General features: G+C 43.7%; 1 protein-coding gene across 1 annotated transcript in view; it reads left to right on the forward strand.

Moving 5' to 3' along the window:
• The window catches only part of frem2a (FRAS1 related extracellular matrix 2a), a gene marked incomplete at both ends in the record, with an annotated part of 90,755 nt that overhangs the window by 34,308 nt on the left and 43,758 nt on the right, over positions 1-12,689 (forward strand). Inside the window, one exon of the mRNA XM_080013495.1 lies at positions 7,898-8,128. Within this exon, the coding sequence (XP_079869621.1) occupies positions 7,898-8,128 (231 nt within the window). The remainder of the gene's footprint in view (positions 1-7,897; positions 8,129-12,689) is intronic.

Raw genomic sequence — 12,689 nt, forward strand, 5'->3', positions numbered from 1 at the left:
ATTGTGCCACTGTCTGTATTTAGATTAATGTCATTGAAGACCTTAACAAGAGCAGTCTCAGTGCTGTGGTGTGGTCAAAATCCTGACTGGAAGACATCAAAACACTTGTGTTGTGCCAAGAAAATGTTCAGCTGTTGAAAAACAGCTTTTTCAATGGTTTTACTTGAAATGTTTGACATAGGTCTATAATTGTTATTTTTTAAGAATGGCCTGTCGGTAGAATAGCAAGGCAGCAGGAGGAGGGTTTAAGATGTTGTATGATGTCCTCTAAGTTTTTATGGTTGATCGGATTCAATTGTGTAATAGTATTGAATTGATTTTGCGAAGACACGGGGACACCACATATCCTCTACCTGATATGACGGCACTGACTGCGTGTTAATATTTCACTGGTGTCTTCAGTGATATGCGGTTTTGTGATTACCTCTGTTTGAACATTTCTGTTCAAACGGAGATAGTACAGTACTTTCAAGGAAAACACAGGAATGATCAGAGAGAGCAACATCAGTCACCACGACTTTAGAAACGCTTGTCCTGGGAAGAGGCATGAGTGCCGTTAGCCTTGCAGCCTGGATCCAGCAGATATCAGTTAGAGCTTGGTGTATTTTGTACACACCTAACTGGACATGCCGTGTTTTTAACAGGCAGGGGGGACAGAGGAACGATTCAGGTGGCGTCGTGGATGTGGGGGAGGTGGTGGCCGCTGTATCTGTGACGATTGTGCCAATGGTGGAGGTGGACACCGAGGGAGGCCGAGAGGAAAGAAAGTAGGATTAGGGTGGGGGCTGAGTCTGGTCCCGGCAGTGACCGGCTCTTTCATCATGTCAGTGAAGGGGACGGTGACTGGAGAGGAGGGTGACCTGGATGGGGTGTTTGGAGGGGTGAAGAAGTTGAATCTTCACAGGCGCTTGTTGGTGAGGGGGACGTGTGCAGACTCCTCTTCCTCTTGCCTGTGAAGACTTTCATGCTTAAAGCTCTATTCAGGCGGAGGCAAGGTTGAGGTGGCTCTCTTTCATAGTTTCCACTTTGTGTTAGGTCTTCTTCTTGTTTTGATTCCTCTTGTCTCTTGTCCTTGGTAGAGGGAACAGATGGCTGTCGCAGGAAGTAAAATAAGCTGGAGATAAAAATTTTTTACTACTGATTTGTTAAGGCAAAGTCCATCTCCCTTAAAAAGATGTCTGCGCTCCCAGAAAATGTGGAAATTGGCAATAAATTGCACTGAATGGGCGATACATGCAGTTGAAAGCCATGTGTTCAGTTCCAACAATCTGCTGAATCTCTCAACTCCGCTTCTGAGGTGGTAGAGGGCCACTGCTAAACACCTCAGCGTTCAAGGAGCTGACTGTGTTCAACAGATCAATGAAGTCTCGTTTCAGCACTTCAGACTGTTTCACAACATCACTGGTCCCTATGTGCACGACAATGGCTTTCACAGTTGGCTGTGCAGCCGCGATACGTAGGATTCTTTCTGTCATGTTAGAGACCATATCCTTGGGAAATGGTGTATCCTGGTGTTCTTACTGCACATGCTTTTATATCTTTCACAGCAAAGTCACAAACAATCAGCATTCGGGGCACAGTCGTTAGCTTTCCCTGCAGCCTTTTACTTTCTGAGTTACTCTCAGTCTTTACCTTGCTGTGTGACGATGAGAGGTTATCCATGTCAACAGAGGGAGATCCAGGGTCCTGCAACAGCGGAGATAAATCTGTTCTCCAGTTTCACACTTGGATGTTGGGGAGGTTTGTTGCTAGTTCTCCCTTTCGCAGCTGTCCACGGTTATATCCTACCAAGGACAGGGGTTGAAGAGGCGCTATGCCTGGATGATATTGCAGGTCATCCGCTCGCACCACAGATCTCAGGTCTCAGGGCTCTGCCCGTTAATCGTCCTCTCATTTCCCCAGGGAAATGATTTACTCTTAGGCTTAGCACCGAGTGAGTTCCAAGGAGGAGCTTTATTACCCGGTACACAGCCCTCCTGTTTCTTGATCGTCTTGTTGGCACTAATTTGTGTACTACTGTTTTGATTTGATGGTAAAGTGGTGTCGTTCCCACATAGTCCTTCACCTCCACGCTCACTTCTAACTGGTGAATTTTGGTTTCCAGAACTGCAATCATTAGCATCTTGCTGCTAATTCGCTTAGCTTAGCTTAGTTTAGCTAAGCTAAGCTTCGCTGACCAAGGCGAGGGGAGCTGTAGACCACCCTGTAGCTAGTGCTGGTAGTAATCCTTTATAAACAGTTGTAAAATAAGTGTCCAGTTGTAAGATGGAGCCACTGTTTCTTCTTTAAGCAGCAGGAAAAGGGTGCTGAGACTGGTGAAAATAGAAGCAAAGCACAGAGGTGAGAGCAAAGCAAAACACGTATGAAGTACACAAGCTAAATGGTTAAGTAACAGGGTTAAAAACTCAATCCTGTTACTCATTTAAGCCATCTTTAGCAAAGCAACCTTTGAAAAGAAATAGGATATTATCACCTGAGATGTGTGAACACATTTTTTTGAATGTTGAAGAATGTGTTCTGAGATTCAATGTTGAAAAATGATTAATGCTCGTTAGCAGCTGTACTTGATGCCGCGGTGGAGTTCCTGTCCTGTTGAAGATGGCAAGATAGCACATAGGGGATATATATTGTGTGGAAATTATGTGGTTTAAACCTTAAATTCCTCCTTGTTCTTCACTGACGGATACCCATATTGACGGACGTCTAAAGCAGGGTACAGACTACAAGATAATGTAGCCGATTTTGGGCCCAATTCCCCCCTTCCGACAAAGTCCAGATCTTTTTGATGGTTCTAAGGATTATCTTGCAAGTAGCAAGTAGCAAGTAGTAGTGTGTGTGGGTGGGGGGTCGCCAAGGTTGGGTCTGTGGATTGTCACATGGGAAGGAACGAGAGCCAGTCGGGAGCCAAGCAGACTGAAACAGAACAAGTCATAAACACAGCAGCAGCCATGGTGACAAATTGCTAGTTCTTCCTGTCTGTCATCCGCCATGTTTGTTTACTGCAAAGTCACGTTATAGCCCTTTCCCACTCCACCAAATACCCTGCAACTCCCGCTAACATCAGGCATTTGTCATGAGTGGGAAAGGAAACACCAGGGGTCTCAGTTGTATTCATCGACACGACTATCAGCGTATCGTTCGATCATTTCATATCCCATTTTGAATCCAACATCAAAATCAGAAGTTTTCTTCTCCCGCATGGGGGACCATCAAATGCTCCCCGCCCTCCCCCCTCAAAAAAACGACATTTCTTTCGGCAATGGGAAAGGCGTCAATCGCCTTTTTTTAGTGGGTTTACCCAAGTTTAAAAAAAACCCGGGTAAACCCGCTGAGATTCACGGCTGTGAGCGTCAGAACTCTCTCGTGTGGCTCAGCGAGATTAGGACTCTGGTCGTTGGTGAGTGGAACTGTTACATTTTTATCGTGATTTGTCGTCATGTGTGGGCTCCCTCACACTGTCAACGTCTGTTAAGATTCGGAAGAGTCTTGTAGTGGGGGCCAGCCTCAGTCCGCCATCGCCGTCACTCACCTTGACGCTCCCGCCGGCTTCTCATCCGTTTAGACCTCACCTCGTTCTCTTTATCTTCATTTGGGTCTTTTCTCAACTTTATTTTCTCCTTCTCTTTAATCGCTCTCGCCTCCTACACCCCCCCCCCAATCAAACGCCCCATCCCTTCCTCCCTCTCGCCGCACTCTGCCCTTCTATTAATTTCTACCCTTTCTTCACCTCTTCACTTCTTTTTATTTGGTTTCCATGGACCTGATGACACAGTTGGACGAGGTCCCGGTCCCCTCCGAATCCCCCTCTCTGTTACCTCTTTCATCCCCTGCTGTTCTTCTCTCTCTCTCTCTCTCTCTCTCTCTCTCTCTCTCTCTAGCCCTCCGGTCCACCCATCCCATTATTTTTATTCGTTTTCGTCTGATCTCTTGTCATTTTTTGCCGCCCTCCACTTCTCCTCACCCCATCCTCTCATTTCTTTTTCATCCCGTCTTTCTTTCTTTGCGGTAAATCTGCCGTCGGGCCCGAGACGAGAACACCCATCGGGTGGTGAGATTGAATTGCGTTTCCTGTCCTCTTCTTCACTCCTTGCATGAGTCAAGGCCTGCACTTTCAAGAGTATTTTATTTTTAATATTTTATTATTATTATTATTATTATTATCCCTCCGGTTTGCATTCGTTAATTGTGTTATAATTTCCTCTGCTGTCCTTGGTGATGGAAAATAAATCATTTTCATACTGGTCATGTGCAAGCATCTCCTTTTGCCTCATGTTACGTTTATAACAGTTGATTTCAATCTGAGTGGCTTTCCAATACAGCGGGAAGGTTGGAGTGTTCAATTTCTCCTTCTGCACGGATACTGATACTGTCATTTATTTGTGTCCCCGAAGTCCCCCCCCGTCACACCAACGTATTGAAGGCCTTGAAATGAACCTGGTGAATTATGATTTATTTATTACGTATATTAAGATTTTATATAATTTTTGATGCCGCCTGTCAAGCATAACCCACCTATCCACCCCGTCACTGATAATAAATAAAGAAAGCAGTTTTTAAATACATCCTATGTGGTATTTATAAAAAAAAAACAAAAAAACCCCAGAAAAAACATGTTATTTACTGCTTATTATTAGCTGATGAATTTAACACTGAGTATTTTTTTGTCATTATAAGATGCAATGTTCCACCCCGTCACATTCCCCCCCGTCACAAATAATATGTGTAGTGGTGATAAAAACAAGGCTTTTGTGCCTGTGTTGGGAATATCTTCCATTTTCTGGGAAGTTGGATGTAAATTAAACATACAGTACATGTATAAAAAGGCACACGCTTGCATGTGTTACCAAGATGTACGCATATACCTTATGCGTGCACGGACATAATATAGCACCAACTCACAAATTCTCACGCACAATGTCTGTGTGTTCAGCGATTGTATGTGCAATTTGTGTTTCTGTTTCTGTGTAGTCAGTTGGTGCAGTCAGACTCTCAGATCTCCGCGTCCGTGTGATCTTGCATTTCTGTCATCTGCATGGCATCTCTGTCACCTACTGTATCTTTTTCTGTCCGCTCTATAAAAAAAACCCAAAAAAAACACAGATTTATTTTTCCCCATATTTTCAGCAGCATTCAGCAGCCCATACGGTGTGATACATTCACTCTTGTGTAGTATACGAGCGGCACATTTTCGACCTAAATGTATCTTCGCCTTCCCTGGGGATTCTGGGACGGGAGGTCGATCTCGAAGGCGCGTGTTGACGAGTTCGACGTGAGAGGGAGCGCTCAGTGCGTTGAGACGCACTCAATAATCCGATTGCGCTCAATAGCGGGGTTAAGGTAACAACGCGATTAACGTGCGTTTGGAAGACTGTAATCACGGAAAACTACCCGAGTTTACATGGCGGGATCGTCATCGTTATTGTCCAAAATAAAAAAAGATCGTTATCGCCCGGGGAAAAACCTCCGTCGACTGTCGTCTCACTTTACGACCAAAAGTGTGCGTACGGGGTCGAATCCCGGTTAATTGTGCAAATATGGTTTGGGGCGCATGCGCCGCAGTCGAATGATTGAGGAGGAATCCAGGTCTGTTGTAGCTTAACTTGATTGCGATAATCGGGGTAAGGTGTTTAACCCGATTATGATCAGCTTATTCAAGTGCATGTCAACGCGCTGACTGTCAAGTGGATTCACGCCAGAGACTTGTTATGATGATGAAACGGATACATTCAAGGAGAAGAAATGGAAGTGCAAACACCTCACCACACAAGCATATGCACAGGCACCCAAATGCGTGTAGGTGTGTGCACATACACACACACACACACACACACACATACACACCCACACACAGACAAACGCACACACATGTATTTTACCCAAGGGAAATAATCACGGTAGTTAATCCGTCTCAGTAAGGTGGAGTATGCTTATTTAAATGCCTCAGACACACATTCATTTCACACCTTCCTGAGGCTCAGTCTGCGTTTCGGTGAAGGCAAAAAAATAAGCGTGCACCACTTATTTTTTCCCCTCACCACTTTCCAGAGCCACATTAAAGCATGTAAATGTCTTATCAGTTCAGATCTACTCCTCTCTTCTGTCTCGCACTTTTTTGGGGGCGACCGTGTTGCCGTGTCGGGTGTTTTCTCTCACTCTTTTCGCTCCTCTCCTTTCTGTCTCCTCCCGCCAGGGGTTGCTCTACCTGTCTGACTGTCTCTCCCCACTTTCTCTCCTTTTGTCATATCTGTCTCTGAAGATGGTGCTGCACAGTCAAACTTTCGGAGTGAATTTGGGGAAAAGTTTCCTGGGTGGGGAAAATGGATAAAATGATGCATGAGGCGTAGCTTGTGGAGCTAGTTGTGTCTGACAACTCGACAGCACCACACGTTTCCACACCCTTATTTGGCCGGCCTATTTAAGCAGTCAATCCTTCCTGCTCCACCTGCTTTGCTGTGCTGCTGCGCTCCCTCCACCCTCCCCCGCATCCACCTGTCGGGCTCGACTCTTCTTCCCAATGGGGGGATTTGAGCTCATCACTCCTATTATATTTAGCTCTCAAATGGCTCTTTTCCACTGCACTCTACTTGCCTTTTTGGGTTTCCATTGGGCAAAAGTTGTGCATAGTATCTGGAACCCGGTGCTTATTTTGGCACCACCTCCATCGAGGTTCCAAGCGAGCTGAGGGGATACCAGAAGGTCACGTGAAAAAAACTGCCGGAGATCGGAGAGCGGAGATTTTTTTTTTCTTTTTTAGAAAGTGTGTGTGTGAACCTGACACCCACAGGAGCAACATAGGCTGTCCACAGGATGGTGTTCTTGATTCTCAATGTGTGGCTGGATAAGCTTTTCTGCTTTTCTTGGCGTCCTATTTTTTAAAGACCCCAAGGACAATAACTAGCGTATTTTTACATACGCTAGTTACCCTTGCTCCTGTGTGTGTCGGGTTGAAGATGACGTCACGGCAGTTCCATGCGGCATCGCTATAGGTACTATCTGCAGTGGAAAACCAAGTACCTGGTACCAAAGTGAGTAGGGTCCAGTAGAGTCCGGTTCGGTTGAGTCGGTCCCATGTGGTGGAAAAGCGCCAAAAGCGCCAACCTCAAACAATGCTAAATAAAATTTAAAAAATCAATCTAAAGCTGCTTACACACATACTCTATGACCTTGAAATGATCCAGACATCACAAGCTGTATGTGTGAACGCAGATGTCCGAATAATTGGGACAGGATATTAACCCAGCCAGCACCCTGGTAATGTCCGATTGAATGGTATGTGTGAACAGAGCTGGTGATTGTCCGGAGAATTCACACTGAGCGAGTGGGTGTGTCGCGTGTTGATGACGTCTCCATCATGCGCAGTTATTTACCTTTGTGCACGAAGCGCAGCTGCTTCGTACTCCTTTCCTCTTTCCTTTATATTGCTTTCCACTCTTTCGTTTATATTGCTGATACGTCCAAATACATGGAGTGTCAAGGCCAAAAAGTCACAATTACTGATAATTGCCGCTTCACACGTCATTGCATTACGTCCTGCTTCCTGCACGCTCTACCCATGCTCTGCCCCTCACCTAAACCAAACCGAGTGTTTCCAGTAGTTGTGAACACATCTGACATGGACGATCTCCGGTTGTGTGCTCCATGTGTGAAAGGGCAACTGTGGACAATGTCCAGACCTGATTATCCGGACACTGTCTGGAGTTCATGTGTGAAAACAGCTTAAGAGTTTTCTGTCAGAAATACTGTTGCCATCACTATCATTTTGACCTCTGCTTTTCAGACAACAAGGTAATAGTCAAACCGCAAAAATGAGTCAGTACTTAGACGTACACAGTGTAAGATGACAAGCTACTGTATGACCAAATCTGAAGCATTTGTTTGTGGTCGGTTGGGCTCTCAGGCATCGGGACGCAGGACGGCAGCGCGAAGAAGGAGCAGGACTTTAAGGGGAAGTCCCAGCGGCAGGTCCAGTTCAACCCAGGGCAAACCCGGGCTACCTGGCGCCTCAGGATCCTGTCAGACGGGAAGTATGAGCAGTCGGAGACCTTCCAGATCCTCCTGTCCGAGCCGGTCATGGGAGCCCTGGAGTTCCCGTCCGAAGCCACGGTGGAGATCCTCGACCCCAGCGATGGTGAGTAGACGTACTGTATGAAGTATGATCATTACACAAATGCTGAAATGGAAAGAGGGATACAAAATTAAAAAACACAATTAGAGACGCACAAACCTGCAAATGTATGCAATTATTGTGCTTCGTTCAGTTCATAGAATACTTGCCTCTTCACTGAAACCAAATCAAATCCATGGCCTTAAAATTGTTTTTGTCAGTATTTATTTATTTTTTTTTTTTTGGAGGAGGCTCCATTACCGGCATCCTCAATAGAACTTTTAAGTATAGATGTGCAAAAAGATGTGCACTGGAGGCTCGCTTCCATTACATCGAAGCCATTCATGCACAAAAGCTCCTCTTGCATCCTTTCCCTTGCTCTTGTGCCTCTCTCTCTCTCTCGCTCTCTCTCTCGCTCTTTCTCCTCCGCCCTCTCCATCTCTCCTCAATCTCTCTTCCCCTGTGGGTTAATTATGGGGAGCATGTGGAAGGCAGGGGCTGGTTTGTTTGCTGTCCCCTCCGAGGACTGAGTGACAGACATGTGCTGCTGTTCTGTGCTGCCTTCTTCTGAAATGGCCAAGAAGCCTCATAGGCTGCGTTCCTGGTATTAGCCGCGTTCTCTAATGATGGAAACTGGCTTTGTGTGCAGGCGCGTTCGCCCCAAAGATTCCCTCCCCAGAGCTTAGGTCAACCCTTGCACTCAACTTAAGAAGAAATGCTCAAGTACACAGAAAGTCTCCATTAAAATTAAGCAAATAACGAGCTAAGTTGGTGTTAACAGCCCGGATGGTCTCTGTGTGTGTATGGGTGCTTGAGGCATTTCAGAGACTTATTTTTGCTTGTGTCGATTATTTTATTTATATACAGTAGTTATATAGTTTTAAGGACCACGCACAATTAGTTCGGTGTGTTTTTGGCCGACTGGAGTGCTTTTCGACTTTTAGCCTAACCTATGGACCTCGAAAGGCCAACTCTGCAAAAAACCTGACTGATGCGGATGAAATCCTTTTATTTCACTCTTTTGAGTGGCCATTAGTTGTAGGGTCCTGCAATGATGAACATTTTTAATTTTTTATTTTTCCCCACTTTAGTGAGTGCACACCTCATTAAGAACCACTTGTATGAACCAGTTTCAAGAAATGTTTCTTTAAGTGGCTCCTACAGGCAATTTAAAATAATTCACCCCATTCACCAGCATTTTCTATTTTGAAATGTCCCTGATTGGTCCACATCTGTCGTTTCAAGCCAGATTTTGAGTGTGAATATATTAATTAAACTTTATCGTGTTGAGATTATAATATCTGACCGTGGTATTTGATTGATTTGTTGTCATTCTAATTATAATATAATTCAAAATATATTGATGTCACAACTTATCATCTCATCAGGCTGTTTTATAATACTATAATATCAATATAAACATCTCAATCTGCAAAATGACCAACTGAAGGTCAGTGTGTCCAATTTAGTGAGTGCCATTTTTCTTGTTTTCTTATGCGTGTAACAATGCGAATTGACCATATACGGACATCCCTGTGGGGGCTTTCTGTCTTACAAGTTTTTGGTCGCAAACAGCTCGTTTCACTCATCATAGTTGGTAGAGGCCCCTAGCTGTACTCTCTTTAGTGTGTGGAATAGAAAGCATTCCATGAAGCAACTGATCAAGATGCAACAGGAAGTGACGCTTTGTTCCACTGGAAAAGGGAAATCAGAAATTCTCGGTAGCCGGTAGAGTCGGTAGCCCCTAATGACTATGTACATAAACCGAAACACTCACGAGAAGATGGATATGTTTCCCCTCTCCAACAAACCTAAGAAGTTAACAATTAAAAAATGTTTTGAAAAATGTAACCTAGAGATGTACGATAAGCTGTAAATATTTGGTAAGAAACGATAAACATCATGATAAAAATTTTATGAAAAGCTTTGAATTGGAAAAATGACAATAAAATGAACCTAAACCTTAAACGGTAAACAAGAAAAAAAAATAATGACAATAAAAATAAACATAGCAATAAACACTAAACTGGAAAAATAAACCTTAAATAAGCAGTAAACGATAATAATTTTTTTTTTTGTTTAAGGATTTTGAAAATATGCTCTGCAGTCTTGTCTGACGAATAAACAATTTCCTAAATTCCCCCACACTAATGATATCTTATCGGTCTTTCTTTTTATAAAGTAAGGTGTATTGTCTTCATTAATCAAACGTGCTGTCACACTGAGTGCGCAGTGTCAGAGAGCTGCAATTCTCTCAACAGCTCTGTCTTTTGCCTTCCTACTGCAGAGGGATCCATTTTAGCGCTGAATAGGGTCGATTGACAACTTTGAGCCACTTAAGTGTTGAAAACGCTCTGTCCTCGCCCCCAGAAAAATGACGATGTCCGCGGCAATAAATACTTCGATTGATCTGTACCGAAGTCTCGGCAGCCTTAGTTACTGTTGCTAGGCCAGACCAGCTTTCCGCGCTTGATATGTTATCTGGAAGCCACGGGGAGTTACCTACAGAATTCCTGATTACCAAAAGTTGGTGAAAGGGATCAAAGCAAGAGGGAGAAGCACACTGCAGGGTGATGTCAGACCAACCGTTTAATGGACTCTCTGTTTTAAAAATATATGGTTTCTAGGCTGAATGCACCAAGCTAGAGTAGTGCATTCAGTCAAATCTAGTTTTAATTGTTGTTCTTTGGACTTTACAAATATATGACACGTGTGATAAGTAATGTTAATTCCGTGTTACCACAATTGTCAGGAGGCCCCGGAGATGGTCTCGTCAGGAAAATGGGGTACTGTAACATGTGTGTGCTGACTAGTAAGACAAAAATTTGCCTCCAAATGTATCTTGATTCAGTTAAAGCGCGTTGCGGTGGGGAGGAAAAAGGCAGATTCCATTCTAGACTCTCTGGAGATGGACGCGGCGCTTGGGCGAGGGCAGTGGTTGCTAAGCAGCGGTGGGCCAGTTTGCATTCGGGGGTCGAGACTTCACCATAGGTCAACACGTTGCTCGAGTAGCAGCAGGGTGTTGGCTCTGGAATAAAGCTCGGAGAAATGTTCTCTCTCTCGCTCTTTTTTTTTTTTTTTTTTTTTTTTTTTTTTGTTTTACCACTACAACACTTTTTTTGTGATGTCTGAGCATGTGTGCTGCTGGATGACTGAAACTGAATGTATGAAGCAGTGGATCTACTGTACTGTATATAGCAGTTATTTTCATCCACTGTGCCGAGCGAGATTGCCATGTGCGCCGCAAATACTTTTCAAATCCCACTTAAAAATGGAAATAATAAGGAAATGAAAGGGATTATTCTCTCGTTTTGCAAGGTCATACTTGCAAGGCTGCACTAATTCATCTAGTGAGAACCATTTGTAAAGGTTCGACTCTTTTTTGAGATTCCGGTATCGTTGAGTCATTGCGTAATAGAGAACCGATCTTTCGACTCTTTGCCGCGAGCGAGGTAGGAGTGAGGGAGGACTTCCAGTGAACCGACAGGGTCTGAAGAGTCAGTCGCTCTAAGTTTTGAATGCAATTCCCAGAGGAATCATTTAATTCTATCACAATTATGGGATGCAAGGACTAAATTTGTCACATTTAATATGAATTGTGCCAAATGTTTTGGCACAATTGCCTTGGACTTTAACTTAGTTCCCAGTAATTATTTCTTAGTTAATCATAGTCTTGTATTATTAATAGTCAGCCATAATAATATTCATTCATGTTCAACGTATTTATGACATTTTTAATGGTTGAAAGGATGCCCATGTGAGTATTTAATTGTAAAAAAATGTGTCGTAAAAGAAAAACAGTTGGGAAATCCAATCCTTTTGGTGCACTTCACACCGAATGCGTATCCACATACGACTGTCGGATCATGCCCCTAGTGGCCGTCAGATGAGCTGCATTTTTTAGTTTTATTTATTGCTGGTGAATATGGTGAAATCCAAGGTTAATGTTAATAACGTCATTATTATGTGATTTAATTACTTCGTTTTTATCCCTGTTCCAATAGAAAACTTGACGTCCCACTGATATATACAAACAGCAAACCACTGTTGTTTCATCCAGCGCACTAACGTTTTTGTGACAAACCAGTGACTTTAGCGGAGAAGGGGGCATCCTCCAGCTCGGCTATTTTGTCATTTACATTTCCGCCAGCCCTTTCATTAGTTCCACCGTTTTGGGCTGCAGCGAGTTCTCCCTTTGCTCTGTTTCTGCTCTCTGCTCTCTGCTCTCTCTGTCAATGCTGACCTCACCAGGGGTCCTCACTGAGCCATACACAGGCTCCACTACCTTCTGTACTGTATGTAGCATACTGTACCGCATACTGTGTCACTGTTCAGGGTTGTTCGTGATGCTGTATTGCTGCGCCGTACTGTTGTATACTGTGCTGTATTATCCCAAACACTACCTCACTTTATTCACATGCCACTTTAATGCACATATCTGTATATACATAATTGCCTATTCCATATACATGACCATATTCCCTCTATCTATTCCATTTTATTTCATTTTATTTTTATTGTATTTTATTTTATTCTATATATTTTTATTTTATTCTCTAAGTATTCGACTTACTGTATTACGTTT

The sequence above is a fragment of the Zeus faber genome, assembly GCF_960531495.2.
Source record: "Zeus faber genome assembly, chromosome: 14".
NCBI classification, from domain to species: Eukaryota; Metazoa; Chordata; class Actinopteri; order Zeiformes; family Zeidae; genus Zeus; species Zeus faber.